This window comes from Saccostrea echinata, unplaced genomic scaffold (assembly GCF_033153115.1).
Source record: "Saccostrea echinata isolate AGI-Se365-2 ecotype Australia unplaced genomic scaffold, CSIRO_AGI_Sech_v1 ptg000030l, whole genome shotgun sequence".
NCBI classification, from domain to species: domain Eukaryota; kingdom Metazoa; phylum Mollusca; class Bivalvia; order Ostreida; family Ostreidae; genus Saccostrea; species Saccostrea echinata.
The window spans coordinates 20819870-20839241 of NW_026889779.1; the positions used below are offsets into that span (position 1 = coordinate 20819870).

The 19372-nt window shown below is 33.5% G+C and overlaps 2 protein-coding genes across 2 annotated transcripts; one reads left to right on the forward strand and one right to left on the reverse strand.

Annotated features, from left to right (window-relative positions):
* Nucleotides 1-734: 734 nt before the first annotated feature.
* On the reverse strand, nt 735-7332 carry LOC133197507 (rootletin-like). The gene is made up of 12 exons (XM_061333582.1): nt 7202-7332; nt 4777-4935; nt 4120-4170; nt 3830-3937; nt 3452-3574; nt 3109-3281; nt 2910-2982; nt 2736-2820; nt 2496-2634; nt 2233-2309; nt 1435-2094; nt 735-1150 (listed from the first exon to the last, which is right to left on the reverse strand). Exons 1-12 carry the CDS (start codon nt 7271-7273, stop codon nt 858-860), a joined length of 2013 nt encoding a protein of 670 aa, XP_061189566.1. The 5' UTR covers nt 7274-7332; the 3' UTR covers nt 735-857.
* Nucleotides 7333-7673: 341 nt separating this feature from the next.
* Nucleotides 7674-19354, forward strand: LOC133197508 (exosome complex exonuclease RRP44-like). Its single transcript, XM_061333583.1, has 23 exons — nt 7674-7904; nt 8967-9029; nt 9171-9265; nt 9776-9966; nt 10271-10344; nt 10526-10678; nt 10769-10924; nt 11317-11442; nt 11665-11802; nt 12707-12853; nt 12987-13103; nt 13189-13290; nt 13694-13758; nt 14030-14114; nt 14219-14346; nt 14479-14565; nt 15888-16044; nt 16307-16527; nt 16649-16739; nt 16850-16927; nt 17506-17652; nt 17871-17993; nt 19037-19354. Exons 1-23 carry the CDS (start codon nt 7689-7691, stop codon nt 19115-19117), a joined length of 2841 nt encoding a protein of 946 aa, XP_061189567.1. The 5' UTR covers nt 7674-7688; the 3' UTR covers nt 19118-19354.
* The last annotated feature ends 18 nt before the right edge of the window (nt 19355-19372 follow it).

Here is a 19372-nt window from a genome sequence, read left to right on the forward strand (position 1 = left end):
CACACGTCCTGAACAGTAAAAGAGTTTTGGGGATAAACAGAAAGTTAATGTTTTGTCACACCAACAAAATTCGCCAGATCTTTTACCCTACGACTTGTTTCATTTTCCAAACTTAAAAAAAAACACCTTTCAAAAAGAAGAAACAAGTCCAGAAAATCATAGGATCTGTCATATTCCAGTATACGAAGGGCATACTCAAAAATGTGTTCTAAAAACAATTAGGAATTGGATAAATATATTAGAGACATGTGTTTCAATTAAAGGAGCATATTCAAGGGAAATCATTTAGACAAAATCATTGAAAAGCGTCTTTTATTTCTTTCCGGGGACAGAGGACATAATTTATTGAACAGCCCTCGTATTATATATAAAAAATGTTAAAAATATTTAAAAATGTTCATTTATTCAATTATATTATAAATTTTCTTCATTAGAAATAAAGAGCCTAAATCAAAACTGCACTAATTTAAGTTCCACTGGTCAAAAGTTATACATGTATCTACTGGTGCATGTACATGTATTTTAAGGAAATTTAATTAAGAAAAAATTGCACCTCGCAAAGGATTAGCAGCAATAAGTGGAGGTTGCTAAAAAATACTGGACCACAAATGACAAAATTTCTCTCTGCACTATAAGATTAGTTTAGATTTACAATATGTAGATGCAAGAACTGAAAGGACAAGATCAAAACCATACAATGCTTTGGCAGTCGTGAAGCAAAAAAAAGAAAAAAGTTCATAAAACTACTGAGGATTACTTTGATACTTAATCAGTTCAATTTACATATCAATACAGATACTGGCTTTTCCTTAATGTATTATGATTAAAAGAAGGAAAAAATTAATTGGCCTTTAAATCTAGCACTCAACATTTAGGTCTTCTCTTGGTGTTTCGGTTTTACTTAGCAATGGTTTATCGAAGGATTCTTTAGCATCCTCATAATTTGAGTCTGATCTATTAAATGAATCTGACTGACCAATGTCCTTGACTGTTGACCTCTGATTAACGCTGACCATTTTGTTTGTCATTACATCCATTAGTTGGTTGATTTGCTCTTCTGTATCATTCATTTCCAAGCAGAGTTGTCCCCCTTCATTTGATGAAGCGGTTAACAGCTCTTCATTTTCTTCGCTCTCTAGCAGATCTTTATCTGTAAATAAAGTCTGAGATATGCAAATCTAATGAATATGGAACTAATTTTCAAAATTGGCCCACCAAAAAAGAAAATATAATTTTTTTCAGTTACCTCTCAAACAATGAACAACTTCAAAACATGTAAGTATAAATATTTCAGAGTCTCTGTTTTAAGAATACTCTACTAGGAACAAAATATGGTAAACATGTACTAAACATACAATGAGTTTTTAAAATGTCTAAAAATCTTTGAAATAATTAATTTCTCTGAAAATTTCTCTGGTCTTATTATATACTGACCTAGATTTCTTTTATGACTTGTTGCAGAAGTCTCTTTTTCCGGGATTAAATCCAAATCATCTGTACCAAGCATCTCCAAGTTGGCTCTAGCATTGTGATTAGGTGATTCCACAGTGTTATAATAACTCGTACTATTTGAAGATTGGGTTGAAATGTATCTGGGACTATTTTCTGGTGAGGATGGTGAAGACATCTCACCAGCTATGACATCAATAGTCTCCTGATGAGAATTAATACTGGTAAAAGACTCCAGGCTTTGCAGCATGGGGCTTGTATCACAGCAAGATAGCTCTGAACTTCCCTCACGGGGACTAGTTTTATCACCACTGTCACAGAATGAGTCTAAAGGACTAGATTTATCAGATTCATCCATTTTATCTGTAGGGCTGTCAGTATTGGAATGCTGAGGACTGCTTAATGAGCTTCCACTGAAAGCAGGACTAGATTTATCTGAGTCATCTGTTCTGTGAGTGGGACTGCCATTCTGGGGGGCACTGACAGAATGCTGGGGACTGCTGTTTAATGAACTTCCACTGGATCCTGGTGTACTTGGGTAATTCATGCATGAACCTTCTCCATCCTCACTGGACTGCGACAGCTGAGGAATCAATGTCCTGACCTCCTCACATTCTTCTTTCAGTTTTCCCAAATTTGTGGCAGCTGTTTACAAAAAATTCATTTGAAAATTTGGATATTAATGAAGTATTACCAACACTTGCTCAGTGAAATTGCTTTATGACATAAAATTCAGTGTACTTTTTCAAGAACAGCTTCACTTAAAAAGCTATGTAAACTTACGTGAAATATTCCAAAGTCCCGCTACCTCTAATGTTTTTATTTTCTTCTCTAGTTCAGAGATCCGGTTTCCTAAAATTCTGATGACAAAAAGAAAGAAGGAAAATGGAATGGGCATATATCATACTTGAATGTATGTTAAAACTTACGGCAACTAGTAATTGTGCCAAGATAAATCACACTAAAGCTCATTGAAGCGAGTTGTTATGTATGTTAATGCATACAATTTATCTGCTGTTGGCCTTCATTGTAATAAATGTACATACTTATTTGTTTTTCTTTGATGAGACAGAGCCAAGTTTTTGTCGTTGACTGTGTCCAGCAGGGCACCTGCTAAAGCTTTGATATCGGCCACAGTCTGAGGGGTCACCGAACACTCACCCTTATCTTCTAAAAACTGTTGTACTGAAAACAAGCAAACAATCTTTGAATTTTTTGTCTTCATCTTAAATATACATGTAAGTGTTGTGAGGTTATGTAAATGAAAGTAAAGCAATTAAACACACCTTGTTTCTGAGAAATGATAAGACCCCCACTGCGACTTTGACCTAATTTCATGGCACTTTTCATTTTTCTTCTCTCCAAAAGTGTCTGCAGTAAGGATTTATAAAATTTATGAGGTTAAATAGTCTCTTTTTATTCAACTCAATACGCATTACAAAGCTTTTCAATTTATAGACCTTATACTTAGAAACAGTTGCCATGGCAATGGATTTTTCCTCTTCCATCTGTTTCAGTCTTTCTTGGAGATACCTACAAAAAAATACTGGTCTGTAAGTAACATGGTATTTCTGTTTCTGTTATTGCTAATCAAGCTAAAATCCAAGTAATCTAACAAAATATTAATTTGTTTTTAAAACAAAAAAGGTGATTGTATACTTGTTCTCCATTATGAGTGCATCCAGATCGACCACTCTTCTTTCGTCGCCCTTCAGTATGTAGTTTAACTCCTGGTTCAGTCTCTCATACTTGGTTTTATATGCATCTCTTTCTGTTTCCTGCTCTTGTTTCTCATCAAGTACCTGCTGCAGGTCCCGTTCAAGTTGTGTGTACTGGAATTATACAAGTCAATGTCTATGCAACTACCTGGTAAAAGTTGATTATGAAGGTCAATGCAAACCAACTAATCTAATGATACAATCAATGAAAATATGTATGGTCCATCATAAATTCATCAATAAATCTTACTTTAAAGCACAAATTATAACAAAATAAAAAGTACCTGTACTCTAAAATCTTCTAGCTGTTTGACAAGGCTTTCTCTTTCATGAGCAGGAAAGTGTCTGGTATTGATTCCCTCGTCTGTAGTCCCTACTCTCTGGCGAGCTATCTGTTCTCTCAGCAGCTAAATAAACAATTTTATAGATTTATTAGAGATAATTATATATTGATTTTATTTATAGTAGCTAATTTAATACCTGGAGAATGATCCAAGTACTTTCAATGACACGCATAAACATATTTCATGGTGTATTGTTTTGTTAAAAATTCATTTAAAAGATTTATCATTAGTACAAGAGAGCCAGATTAAAATGACATCATTAATGAAAACTGTGTAACAGGTTTCTAAGTACTAACAAAGCCTCATTTCTCACTTTACCTTAATGTCACCTCTTGCATCTTGCAATTTTTGCTTAAGATCATCTACTTCAAACTGTAGACATTTGTTGTGTTCTCTTGACTCAACCAGAAGAGCTTGGGAAGGCACCTTGAGAGTAAATAAACAGAACTGTTTAGAGTTTGTACGTAATAAAAGTACCTTGAATAGATTGAAAGTAAAATCTCAAAACTCAAAGTTTGTGTCAGGAAATGTACATGTATGACTAGTTTAAAAATCTTACTTTCATGAAGTCCTTATATAAAATAACACTATAGCATCTGATCAATTACCTCTCCCAGCCTGTGCAGACCAGCTCTGCTATCATCAAAGTTTTTAGGAATCTGAAACATACATGGTACATGACATTATTTTTCATCAGAATTACAGAAAATAATGACTTTTTAACATTCCTATATCAAGAACTACATTTACTTGCACATTCATGTCTGTATCTTACATTATAAAAAACAAATTTTACCATGTTCAGTATCAGCTCTTATAAATTTTTCATTAGTGTATAGTAAAATAAAAATTCTGAGCTGCATATTAATTTTATCTTGACCTTGATTAAATATATATAAAAATCCTCTTGTTATAGGCAATATGTAAAGCAAACACAGGTATACATGTAGGTTCCAAACACTTTTTTATTATTAAAATGAATTGGTAATGTACATGTATAATTTCATGTGTCATTGTATCAAGAATGGAAATATAAACAGTCTTCTTTAAATCATGTTAACACCACTTGTTAAAGATTTGATCTTTATCTTCTCATAACAAGATCATTATATTTCTTCCTCTGAACATCTTATTCTTTATCATGACTTGACAACAATGATCCACATACTGACATACAGACAAACACACATCACGTTTGGCCCAGTTACCATATCCACTAGCAACATTGTTACAGTGAGGTAACTGCCTTGCGTTTTACAATTTACCTGTCCGTGTAATTGCTTTTTAAGACCCTGATATCTTTCACGGAGTTGCTCAGCCATCAGTTTAAATTGGTCCCTTTCACTTCTACACTGTCCCATCTCTTTGGTCAGGATCAACAAAGCCTGGCATTTGCTTTCTAGCTTTCTTTTGCAAACCATATACTGCAAATACATGTAATATTAATTGAATTTTAGCAGTGGAATCCTTCTTTGCAAAAATTGCATATACCTTTATATGAAGTCAGCACAGTACAGTGTTTTAAAGAAAAGCAGTGTTTTGGAATTCTGCATGAAAATTCAATAACTACTAAGACTAATTCTTTATATAAATTAATGGGCCAATACTTTGATTTTTACTGGTTATAACAAGTGCACATATAAATAATTTTGTTTTGTGAAAGGTAATAAAGGCCAATGATACCAAAAAATTATAATAAATTAACTACATGTATATACCGGTACTAAATAATGGATACACAATAAAGAATATTCTGAGACATAGATCCAAGAATGAAAGGGGAACTAACCCCATACTTTGTTTATTCTAGAACCACACTGTCGCAAATACTAGTCAATATGCCCCCTTAAAAAACCCACCCCAGTCAAAACCTTCCCCAAATATTGATCAAAGTGCCATCCAATAGACTTTGTCAAAAAGCCCAGTAACATAATTCATAAAAAATAATTTTTTTTAAAAAAGAAGGGATGTCAAATTGGTCAATTTTTGATAATCGGTTACTCAGATGTTTTTCCGATCGAGTACTCAGGTACTCGGTAAAAATGTAAATATAAGTTTGTTAATTTTTAATTGTTAATTTGTAAAACCCCAAAGCTGTTTTAATCACGTTTTATGAATGTACATGTATATAAACATGGAGTCCAACGGAAATTTATTTATTAGATAAACACAAATGATGCAATTAATACATCAAAAATTACAAATGGTTTACAGTTCTTGTTTAGGATCTATTTCATCAATGCAAAAGGAGGAGAATCTGTTACGCAGGTTTGTGATGATTAGACTGGAACGGAAGTTGCTTGGATCACTAGTCTACACTATGGAAACTTTTTGAATCTACTTATTTTGAAGTGGGTAGCGGCATTTCTATGCACGTCCGATTTCGCTGCCGTATATTAACTAAATAATGTAAAAATGATTTGAAGATAAAAGACCATATTAAACGATGTTCACTGAAAAACAATCATTGAAGCCATAAAAAAAAGGACCACAATAGGTGAGAACAGCTGTTTACCAGGTGATTGGTCACTAATTATTGTATATACACAGCCATAGGCGATAACGGGTGTTTACATGTGTAGATAACGACACGCTAATTATCCTTATGCATATTTAAGTTATTTTTTGATAAGATTTTGATAAAAATATGTACTTTGAAATAAGAAAAAATACATATCCGAGTAACCGAGTACCATTTTTAGTATTCGATACTCGGACGTTCGATCGAGTACCCGGTTAACCGGGTAATTGCTGACATCCCTAAAAAAAAGTACCAAGTCTTGATCAAAGCACACCCCCTAATTTTGGCCAGAGTGTCCCATAACAAAATATTTATAAAAATAATCTGACATTTTGGTCAAAGTATCCAATAGTTTTAGTTATAGTGCCCCATAGAATTGACAGAAAATCACTCTTAATCTATACAAATTCATCAAATGCTAGTCAAAGCAACCTCTAACTTTTGTTTAAAATGCCTCAATAATAATTCATTGCAACTTAAATTTCAATTCAATCTAAAAATATACTATGAGCATACATTTACATCTACATTAAATGGTCAGTGAAATCAATAAAACAAAATGCAATAGAAATTTGTCACTGATGATTTTTCTAAACAAAAATTTAGGGAAAAAAATTTTAGAATTAAAAAATAATTAAGAAGTTCATCAGTATCACTTAATTAAAATATCACCCCCCCCCCGAATTTTACCAGCGTTTGAGGATCCAGCTCGAGCTTTTAGGGAATGATGGGGAGGGTTTTGTAACGACAAATTTCTACAAAAATGTCAGGGGCGCTTTGACCACCGTACTTGGAACGTTTTGACAAATATTTCGGGATAGTTTTTAACAATTAAATTGTATAAAATAATGTCAGGGTGCTCCTTAACCAAATCTAGGGGAACGCTTCAACCAAAGTTATGGGGTTCTTAGACTAAATTTAAGGGGAGGGGGACTCTTTGACTTGGGTAGTTTTCTGAAGGGCTCTTTGATTGGCACCCACTATTGCAATAATTTAAGGTGCGATTTTTTGTACAAATTGGGGTATTCTCCGTTTTAGGGGTTCGAAGACTGATGACAGACAAACGAACAGATCGCAACAAAGTGTCTCTAAGTCTCTCTCTCTCTTTGCAGGCAACACATAAATAATACAAATTCAAAGGGTTCATGCCACTGACTAAAAAACATTACTTCATTCCGCAACGAATCAAATCTCGACTCCAATCTATGGAAATCATCTGCTGTTACTCTAAAAGTCGTCATTTCGTGAATTAATTTATTTTCCACGAAGCAGAAATCGATTGCACCGTCGTTGATCCTACGCTTCTACTGAGCATTTAATCGCTCATAATTTAAAACATTTGACAGATAGAGAATAATCGTGAGATGCGTTTCGATTATAGTAACTAGAACATTTTTGTTTCCTTTCTTTTTTGTAATATAACAATGAATTTATTAAAAAAACGTTTATGATTTATTTCACGAAGTATTTCATAATGTTTATAATAATATGTTGATTGAATGTTAACTATTCACTGAAAAAAAAAGCTATTTCGAATGATACAAAGTACAATAGCCCTTAAATCCCTCTCTAATGTTTGGAGGTAAAAAAGTGAATTGTAAAACGAACACATGTTTTCTGACATTTTCAAGTTTACAAAGTTTCAATAAGGGGAAAATGCTCACTTCTAAGACATTTATAAAGAAGACGAAAACAGGGAAAATTTTAAAGATTGTTCGTGAGCACTATTTACGAGATGACATAGCGTGTGGCGCTGAAAGTTGTATCGTATGTGAGGGACCCTCGACTTTAGAAGCTGATTGTACCAGCCAGAGTGAAATGTGCAGTGATTTACATTTTCTGTGCCCAGATACTAATGTCATTTTACACCAGGTTAGAATTGTTGCTCGTTCAATTTTCCATTTTTCTAGCTTTTTACAGTCTTTTGCAGATAATCTGAACACAGTTATATGTACTGGATCATGGTCATATATACTATAGTAAACCACCGTTTGTTGGGCAGTGCCCAACCTGATATACACACCTATTATAATATGTAAAAGAGTAAATTTTAGTTCATCTGAGCTGAAGGGTCAAGTGAGCTTTACCGATAGAAGGGTGTATGGCATGTGTTATCTGTAAACTACTCACCTTTTTTGACTTCTCAAGAACTGCTGGGCTAATTTCAACCAAACTTCCTACAAAGCATCCTTGGGTAAAAGGGATTCAAGTTTATTCAAATGAAGTGTCACACTCTCTTTCGAGGGGGATAATAAGAGTTATAGAAAATTTAATGAAATATTTTAAAAATTTTCTTTTCAATAACCACTGGGCCAGAAAAGATGAAAATCTTTGAAAGCTTCATTACATTGTGTAGATGTAAGTTTGTACTATAACACATGGAAACATTTCATATCCTGTGAAATGGCCTGATGTACTATAACACATGGATGCATTTTATTTTTATTTACTGTGAAATAAAAAAATGATGTACTATAACACATGGATACATTTTGGTGAAATAGATTGATGTACTATAACACATGGTAACATTTTATTTTTATATTCTGTGAAACGGATTGATGTACTATAATACATTGATACATTTTATATCCTGTGAAATAGATTGATGTAGTTTAACACATGGATACATTATATATTCTGTGAAATAGATTGATGTGCTATAACACATGGATGCATTTTATATTCCTATGAAATACTGTATACAGGGTTATTTTCGCTCTTTTACATTCGCAAACAATTTTGCCCCATTTTAAATTCACCCAGTTACAGTTCTGTTTAAGAAATGCTACCGTGTTCTTTGAATTCGTCCCTTTTTAAATTCGCTCACCTGTGAGTAGGCCAAAATAAAATTGGGATGAATATTTCCCTGTATACAGCAGATTGATGTACTATAACACATGGATACATTTATTTTTATTTCCTATGTAATAGATTGATGTACTTGAGGATCCCAGAATAAGGAATGTCATTATACTTCAGACAGTTCTAGAGGAGGTAAGCTGTGCTGAAAAAGTAAGCTGTGCTTGTACTGAAAAAGTCTTTAAACACCATGAACTTTACTTGGTTAAATGCAATTCTATATATCATTAGTAACTATAAAAGCATTAAAACTTTATTGTCATGCATATTTTGCAGGTTCGCCACAGAAGTCTGCCAATATATAAGAGACTGAGAGACATCTTGTGTAATCCAGATAAACATTTCTACAGCTTCTGTAATGAGTTTAACAAGTGAGATAAATCAGCATGGCATATTCAAAGAGTATTTTCAAGATTTTTAGTAGCTAAAAATAGAATAAGCTACGTAATTCTTTTAAAATGCTACTTTTCCTACTGTTTGGTTTGATTTCAGTAAAAACTTAGTACAAGTTCAGGAAACATTCTATAAATGTAAAGCTAAAAAATGCAAGTTCTAGTGGAAAACTACAAGTATAAACCAGTAGAGCTATAGTCCTGTTAGAGACTTTTTATTGGGAATATTTCAAGATCAGACTTTAAATGATTAAACATATTGGCCATATATGTGCCATTATAGTTAAAGCATTCCATATCTCAAATTTAATATGCAATATACTCTTCAGTTTTATTAGGGTGTTTTTAGTAGTGAAATTTGCTGATTTAAGAAAAAAATAAGATAAATTATACATGAGAAAAGTTAGCTTTAAAATTTGGGAAATCTAAGTGTGCACCAAAAACTTTTTTCAGCACTATTTAGACACAACACTTTTTCATTACTTTTAGGCATACCTATGTAGAGAGGGAGCCCGGCGAGTCCTCTAATGACAGGAATGACCGGGCGATCAGAGAGGCTGCTAAATGGTACAACCAGCACTTACAGACAAACACACAGGGAGAGATACAAACTCTGCTACTGACCAATGATGCAGACAATCGAAAGAAAGCACTGGACCAAGGTCTAAAGAGTTACACAAGTGAGTCAGACTTTTATTATAGAAAACAGAAGGATTCAGTGTCCTGATTGAAATTTTATATTTGTTGCAGTGAAGACCATTTCAGGAAAGATTTTGAAAACTTTTTCTCTCCATATAAATGTAGTATTGATGTAGTGTCATCTAAAGCAGCTTTCACTGGAAACTTTCAGGAATTTATTTACATTTGTAAATTATCATGGACTATTTTTATAGTCATAGAAATTTAGAAAGTATTCATAGGTACTAAACAGAAAACAACATTATGTGACTTTTATTAATCAGCCTGTATCTGACAATGTTGCAGTACACCAGTATGTGAGAAGTTTAAAAGATGGAAAAGATTTGGTGGACAGGTTGTCACTTGCCGGATCTAAAGTGGTCAGTTTTAATATAAAGATATACTAACCTTGAAATCAATGCACAGTGCTACTTCCTGTACAAATACAATGACTAAAAGAAAAGGGGACATCTGAAATATGATTATGACCTTTTGAAAATTAGTGTGCTAGAAAATAAGTTCCTTCTTTTCCCAGCGGTAATGGATTTTGTGTATAATCAGTTTTCAGGTGATAAAGTTCAGTATCCAGAACACCTCCCCCTGTCAGTTATACAGAAAGGTCTTAAAACTGGGAAATATCGACAAGGGAAGTTCATGGCTAGTAGAGAAAACTACACTGAGGCTAATGTCAGTGTGTCTGAGGAAGAAAAAATGGTAAATTTTTATGCTAAAACGTAACACTGATCCCAGGTTTTATTCCTTCTATGTAAGCATCAATGAGTGTGTAATTGTAATTTGCTTCAGATATTCATACAAGGGCTTCAGCATTTGAACAGAGCTGTCCATGATGACATTGTTGCCGTGGAGATGTTAGAGGAAGAGGATTGGAGTTGTCCATCTTCCATGATTCTTGTCCACACGGAAAATAAGGATGATACAGATGAAGAGGAGGAAGAAAAGGTGAGAGTGTACAGATTTACTTTTACCTGTGAAATGTTGGTGTAAAAAATTTACATGTACTGGTACAATCTACAGTCAAATCCCCTTATCTTGAACTCGATGGGGCCAAGAAAAAACTTCCAGATATCTGAGGATTCGAGATATCCAGGGTAAAATACTTAAAGAATAGGTAATTGGGACTTCAATATTACTTTGACATATCCATGGTGTTCGAGATATCCATGTTCAAGATACCGAAGTTCAACTGTACATGAAAATGTAGTTTTGATAGATTTTCAGTAATCTTTAGTTGATTGTCTGTGGAGGAGAGGAAAGAAAAAATATAAACCTTAAAGAATCACAAATTTAAAGAAAATTTACGTGTTTCTTAGAATTACTTTCCTGTTTTCTAGACTTTGGAGAAGAAGCGTAGGAAGGTTCCTAAAGAGTTACGGCAACCTACAGGCAAAGTTGTGGGGATTATAAAGAGAAACTGGAGGCAGTATTGTGGCATGTTACAACCCTCAATGCTAAAACAGGTATACCAATGTTATACTCTATAATAACAATGCTGTATAAAGTTGTTAATATCCTCTGTTTCTAAAATGGGATTTCCCTCATCTTCATGCATTTGATATTTTGAAGTACATGTGCATGTAGTACATGTATTAAATAATAATGATAGAAATACTTTCAAGAACAAAAATGAGAGTACCTGGTACATGTAAATAGTTTTTGATTATCATGTTTTCTGATAAAAGGCTACAAGACACCTGGTGGTTACTGCAGATAAGAAAATTCCAAAAATTAGAATAGAGACCCGACAAGCAGCAGATTTAATGAGCCAGAGAATTGTGGTGGCTATTGACAGCTGGCCAAGGACTTCTAGATATCCACAGGTTTGTTTTACATATTACTTATTATAAAAAAGAATGTCATTTTGATGTTTTAAATTTTGAGATTTGAAAACATTCATTATAAAAGATGTAAATTTCATTATTTTAAACCTGTACGGGACTCAAAATCAATTCGCTAAATCCATAAATTTGTCATATCAGAGTTTAATGTAACCGTAATTTTTTACAAGAAATTGTTAAGAATTTTTCTGGGCATCCCACAAAACTTCACTAGATCCATAAATTTGCACTATCTGTGCTTGAAATAAATAAGTTTCACTGTATCCACATGTCCGTTCATACCTTGATTTCCACGTCTCTTCATTATTTGACATCCAAGGTTCATTTTGATATTGACATGTCCATTAATTTATTTTGATGACAGATACTAACCATGTGAATTCTCAATAATTTCCCCTGAAATTTTAAATTTTGTAAGATGAACCGTATGTATTACAATGTCCACATGCACAGTTATTAGGAAGAAAAAATGTTTTGAATAGTGCAAGAAGTATTAAATAAATGTAACTTCAAATGCTACTGTTGCAGTATGTTGGTTACATTTTGATTGGCTTATGCCATGATGTTGTAGGAAGTTTCATGAGATTTATCAGTTTTGAAGTATTCAAAGTGAGAAAATTTCAAAAAATGAACTACTTTCATAATATTTGAGCTGGATAATGCTGGTTTAACAAGAGAAATATCTTCTTTGTTGACTGCTGTGATCAGTGTAGTTAAACCTTGTGAGATAAGCGCTACCAATAACTTCGTTCAGTGAAATGACAGAGGATAGCTATTCCTTAACTGATAAAACTTGGTGAATATACTGAATGGAATGGATTTTAAAAATGTACACTTCATTGTTCCTGTACTGTACATGCATGTATAACATTTTATCTTAATGTAGGGACACTTTGTAAGGAAGCTGGGAAATGTTGGAGACAAGGAAACAGAGAATGAAGTTCTGTTGTTAGAGCATGATATCCCCCACGCCAGCTTCTCAGAAGCAGTCCTCAACTGTTTGCCCAAACTCCCATGGGAAATCACAAAAGAGGTCAGGTGCCTTTGTCCTGTTTTTTTTCCCCCCAATTTAATCCTTTTTATGCTTCTGAAATTGTAGACTTACTATTTCGGTCTTTTTTCAGCACTTTGTGACAATTTTTAACTTGTACGATTATGATCTATAGGACATGGAGAGGCGTGAAGACTTCCGTGACCTTGACATCTGTAGCGTGGATCCTCCAGGCTGTACGGACATTGATGACGCCTTACACTGTAGAGATCTGCCCAACGGAAACCTAGAGGTAATAAAACAATTAAAGAAGGTCATCTCTGCTACAGACATCTCATATACAGCTTATTAATACAAACAATTCCTTTATGCTTTAGGTTGGTGTTCACATAGCAGATGTGTCTCACTTTATCCGGCCTGGCACTGCCATTGATAAAGAAGCAGAGAGAAGAGGAACCACAGTGTATCTTACAGATAAGGTTAACACCTGACAGTATCTTAAAATATTCCTCATTAAAAACATGTACATTATCAAAATGATGAAAATAACATGATCTACATGTACAGTAGCATCTACTGAATCCTGACTAGGAAGTACATATGACCTTTAAATTCTCTAATTCGTAGATCAATTTTTTTGTGTGAAAACTATTTTTGTGTAATTACAGGAGACTGCCTGTTCAGACACTTTCATTCTAGTGTATATTTGAATAATTAAAGATTATATACAGCAGTAACTAAAATATGAGAATTTTATTTTCGGTTATACATGTATATGCCAAATAACTATGTCATGAAATAAGGTGAACATTTGGTGATACAGCACTGTGCTATAATGTAATTTTCAGTTGTAAGTATACCTATAGCTTTGTACTTAAACAGAGAATAGATATGGTACCAGAACTGCTGAGCTCCAATCTGTGTTCACTAAGATCCAACGTGGAAAGGTAAACGTTAATTTCTTCTATACTTGATCGTAATCCTCAGACAGAACCTACATACATGTACATGTATTTTTATGTAATACGTATCAATACATACATATATCAACAAGATTATTTGAGGACAGGAATATTTTTTTTAAAGAGGAAAAATGAGGAACAGTGTTTGATATTGGAAAAATAAATTCTGTTTACTGTTATGATTGACCCTAATGCTATACCTGTCATGTTTACTGGAAGGGGGCGTATAATTCTGATACAATGTTTCTCATTTCAGATTTGCCTTTTCTGTCATATGGGAATTGACCCATGATGCAGAGATTGTGACAACAAGGTGTACCAAGAGTGTCATCAAATCTAAGGTACAAAGAACGGAGTTTTCGTATTTGTTGATCGGAACAGCTGAAAAATTGAAAGTCTAGGAGCAGTGTATGGGTATATAAATGATTTTCATTTTACTGTTTAGGCAGCATTAACTTATGCTGAGGCCCAGATGAGAATTGATGACCCAAAGATGTCAGATCCTGTCACCAAAAGCCTGAGAAATCTCAACAGTCTGGCTAAAATTCTAAAGAAAAAGAGGATTGATAAAGGGTAGGATATAATAGCAACAGATTATACATGTAGTTCTGCTTTGTTATTTACAGTCATGGTGTTGTAAAATTGGTATTAATGATAACATATGGATGAATTACTTAATTTCTCTTCTCTTCTTTCTATGTGCAGGGCATTAACTTTAGCCTCTAATGAAGTGAGGTTCCAAATTGACAGTGAGACTCATGATCCTATTGATGTAGAAACAAAACAAATCAGGTACATAAATTTAATGCAATTACTCATATTTTTTAAGAAAAAATTTATTTGATTACTGTAAATCACTTTTTATTTGTGAGAACTTTATTTTTGTGTTATTACATGAGACGGTTTGCTGGAGAAAATTTCATTCTCGTGTATATTTCCATTAGTACAGATTATATACAACAATACCCAGAATTCATGAAATTTTTGTCTGCCTTATAAATACAAAATACATATCTCGCGAAAATAAGGTGTCGCAAATATTTAGTGATCTACAGTATTGTAATGTCAGCTGTGTGCACTCATTTTAGCTGATCAGATCTTTTGGTCAGTCTTATGATTCCCTTGATAACGATTGTTTAGATTACGTGGAATTTAACTCTTTTGTCAATTACTCTAGTAGTAGGATTTTTAGCTGTGCTTTGCACACTTTTTTAATGCTCTATAAATTACATTAATAATATTCAAAATGAGATCGAATGTCCTGGGATTTTAGCTAATTAAATAATTAAAGCAGAATTCCGACCCTTTAATAAAGAATATTCAATTTTATAGACATTTTTTGTTATGCAAACTTGCATTGGCTTATTCAATGAAGAAATAACTGTCTAGTTTTTTTTGGTTTTATGATGTGATCAAGCAACTGGCTTGCGTGATAATTTGCCAAAATGCGGAAGGCGTTTATGCATAAAATTAACATGCAAGCAAATTGCTTGATCACATCATAAAACCAAAAATACTAGACAGTTATTTCTCATTTTTACATGATTCTGTAAATAATGTGCTTGATCCAAGCCCCGCCCACTTCTCTGTAGCTCTATGTCTCATACTCCCTCCCTGCAGGTGATTTTTTTTTAACCACGCCTTTCTATGAACCAATAGCTTTATGAAAAAATCAAGTTTTTTTATCATTTGTAGTTTTATCTTGGAAAAAGAAATTTGAAATGTAAATATAAACCATATAAAGTTTTGCTCTTCTAAAATTGTAAGAGAATACCAAGCCTCCTTAAGGTGTTCTGTTTTACAGAGGTTAAGATTTTATATGATCTCTTGAAATTAAATTATTTTAAGAACATGGTAGTTTACCGTTGATGCCCCTGTCTTATTGTACAGGTCTAAAGTGAAGATTCCTAGACTTGCTCTTTATGCAACTGAAATTTTATATTGTCCTTGTCCTTACACCAAACTCAGTTTTTTGAAACAATATGACTCTGAAAAAAAAATGTAACGATGTGTACTTTGTATATGTACATACTGATCCAGAAATACGAGTTAATTTTGGCAAACTCATTAGATTTTACAGAGAATTTAACTTTCGAGCATTTTTTCCTTATTAGAGACACTAATTCCATGGTTGAGGAGTTTATGTTATTAGCCAATGTGTCAACTGCACAGAAGACCCTCCAGGAATTCCCTGATTGTTCTTGTCTGAGGAGGCATCCAATACCCCCACCATCAAACTTTGACCCCCTAATCAAAGCAGCTCAGTCAAAGGTATTAAAAAGTACCGGTATACATGTATATACAAGTAAAAGCAGCTCTAATTTATGTGCCCTCTTTCCTGGTCTTTTATCTGGTAATTTTAATATAATATCTTCCTAGCTTGTTGCACTGGAAATTCTTTGTTTCAAAGAAGAAGATTGTCTGTCATTTTCTGTCATTGTAGGGTTTTAAGATCGATGTATCCAGTGGTAAGATTGTCAGTTGGGTTTCCTTCAGTGATCAGCTGTTTACGAGTCATTTTCTGTCATTGTAGGGCTTTAAGATCGATGTGTCCAGTGGTAAGGCTCTAGCAGATAGTCTGGAGAGAGCTGTTATACCAGATGACCCTTACTTTAATGTGATGTTAAGGATCATGACAACGCGGTGTATGACCCAGGCTGTGTATTTCTGTAGCGGAATGTTACCGCCCACTGAATATCTTCACTACGGTCTGGCTGCTGAGATTTACACACACTTTACATCACCAATCAGAAGGTAGATCCAAACTGGCTAACTTACCAGATTTATCAAATCTAGTTCAAAGGTCAAAATAAATGAATATGCTAAGAGATTCTTAACATAAACGCTGTATCAAATGGATTAAACTGTTTTGTAGGTATTCTGATATCATAGTTCACCGTCTGTTGGCCGTTTGTATTGGAGCAGATGCTTCTTATCCAGAGCTAACAGACAAGTATAAAACACAGGTATGTGACAATGTGTAATTTTTTCTGTACCATTATGTTGCTTATAATATACTTGTAAAATATACTAAAACATTTTGTACATGTGCAACTGAAATTTTCTGATTTATCAGGCAGTGTGCAATAATTTGAACTATCGTCACAAGATGGCACAGTATGCAGGTCGGGCATCGGTCAACCTTCATACACATGTAAGTACCCTTGCTTGATATTCTACCATATTAACATCAAATTTAAATTTTGCAAGCAATGAAACTATAGGAGATATGTTTGAATTCTGATAAATAGATACTGTAATCCAACTATTATTCGCGTCATCTTTTATTCACGATTCGTCAGTTTGAAATCAATCTGCGATGATTAATTTTCGCGACTGAGATATTATTCTATACAAATAGAAAGCAAAATAAATGGTTCAAGGCGATTAATATCCGCGAGTTAAAGAAGGTCGCAAAACTCGCGAATATTTCTCGCACGCGAATAAAAGTTGGTTTACAGTATGCTTTTCTCTAAGGTCCGTATAGCTAGCTAGGTCAATATTATAATAGGAAACTGTGCTATTGATACATTCATAGATAGGGTTAAGGAGCAGTCTTGATTATATGTAGTCTTTAGAGTGAAAGAAAGAACATTGTAAACACATGTACTGTAGATACATGTATATATGGCAAAACAGAATGTATTAGAATATTCCTCCTCAAAAATTTCTTTGTACATGTCAGTGAGAAATAACTTCAGTTATTTCATTGGAAATTTTTTTCTGTGTTAGATATTCTTCAAAAATAGACAGGTGGATAATGAAGGGTATGTCCTGTTTGTGCGTAAGAATGCCCTTCAGATCCTTATTCCTAAATATGGACTTGAGGCGACCCTTTATCTGGACTCCAAGGCTGTTACATTTGAATATGATGAACAGGTTTGTCATTAAACATTGTGTAGTTTGGATTTTCATTTAAAATATTTTGCACATGCCTCATCATATACTATGCTTCAACTAGATATTGATGGAATAAATTTGTCAAAGGGGAAGATGAGTTGATTTCAATGTACAAGAAGATTAGTTATGTCAGAATCTGACCTATATTTAACATTAATTCTAGCCATCCTTTGTAAACATGTATTTTCCTGTTACAGGAGCACAGTCAGACTTGTGGGAATGTTGTGTTTAGAGTGTTTGACCGAGTCATTGTCCAGCTGACTATAGACCAGTCCAATGTACAGCACCTCAAGTTACAGACAAAACTCGTAGAACCTAAGGTTTGAATCTCAATTTTGTAAAATACATACATGTATATTGTTCCTTGTACTGTTGTCACTGAGTAATGAATAAACTGAATTTTAATTAACAAAATACATGTATATAAACTTTGAATAAATTTCAGTTGACTGTGATTTTAATAAAAGCACATAAGTACAGCCCTCTCTTCCAATTACATTGTAAATATCTGTACAATTTTATTACAGTGGCTCTACTGATTGAAGAAAAGATGATCTTACTGTACTGTAGGATATCTGTCTGTCTGTTAATCTGTCCATATACTGTGGAATCATCAGATTTCATAGTGGCTCAGTATTGGTGCAATTTGTGGGTTCTCTCATCCACGAATTTACATCCTCCATGAATTAATAGTCAAGGGTTTTAGAATCATCTTTCCTTTTGTAGATGAGTGAATACATGAAATTACGTCCCCACAAACCTGTCAAATTTTACCAATCCACTAAAATTGGCCCCATGAATTTTAATGATTTCACAGTAGCTGTCTGTAAATATATTTCAAACAATCCTACTCCTGCAGTTTATAGTCTTGTCTTCAAATGAACTTGGCATACAAATAGACTACACAAAGATATATATTTATGCTTTAATATTAAAATTCTGATTTTGATGAACAATGTTGACAGAGTTATTAAAATTTCTGTGAAATTCTTTCAACACCTCCTACATGTTTGGTACAATTTTATATTTTAAAAAAAGTGGTATTCCTCCTAAAGTTTTGGATTTCATCAAGATGTAAATGTATAACTTAAAAAAAAAATTTTCAAGTCTTGCTTCCACTATTTTAGGAAGTACAAACCAGTAGAGCTACAAACTCATCAGAGATTTCTGCCTATCTTAAAAGTGTCTCAAATAAAAAGACAGAAACGATATATGTACATTTGTATGTGATGCCGCTTATATGAAGAGCAGTCCTTGAAATCATAATTTGACATTGAAACAGTTACGTAAATATGTTAAGGCATTGAAAAGAATTTCTTGGAGTGCTTTCTCAAGTTAGTTTATGTAAACCTTGTTTTTACAGATAGAGGGCTTCAGTGTCCCGCCAGCCCCACCCTTAGAAGATAGCGGCGAAGAACCCCCACCCAAAAAGATGAAGACTTGAATGATAAAAGCTAAGGAATTAGCAGGGTTTTTTGGGGGGCTCAATAGCAGCCTGTATTGTTCCGTGGACACATTTCAGTATCAAATACAGAAAAATATAGACATTATGTTAAAGTCAAATCAGATGTGTAACTGGAATCACAAGTAGTACTGTTGTTGGATGAAAACTATTTTTGTATTTGCACTAGGAATTCAGTTGCAAGTGTTTTGTTATAGAAATAAAGTTTTAACAAATTAATGTCTACATGTATGTGTT

Excerpts from the sequence above, each read along its gene's own strand:
- LOC133197507 (XM_061333582.1), bottom strand. The coding sequence starts at position 7,273 with ATGACGACTTTTAGAGTAACAGCAGATGATTTCCATAGATTGGAGTCG. Across the intron at positions 3,282-3,451 it reads TAGAAGATTTTAGAGTACAG|TACACACAACTTGAACGGGA; the intron begins GTACTTTTTATT and ends GTATAATTCCAG. Across the intron at positions 2,983-3,108 it reads GCACTCATAATGGAGAACAA|GTATCTCCAAGAAAGACTGA; the intron begins GTATACAATCAC and ends ATTTTTTTGTAG.
- LOC133197508 (XM_061333583.1), top strand. The coding sequence starts at position 7,689 with ATGCTCACTTCTAAGACATTTATAAAGAAGACGAAAACAGGGAAAATT. Across the intron at positions 7,905-8,966 it reads CTAATGTCATTTTACACCAG|ATTGATGTACTTGAGGATCC; the intron begins GTTAGAATTGTT and ends CCTATGTAATAG. Across the intron at positions 16,528-16,648 it reads TTTACATCACCAATCAGAAG|GTATTCTGATATCATAGTTC; the intron begins GTAGATCCAAAC and ends ACTGTTTTGTAG.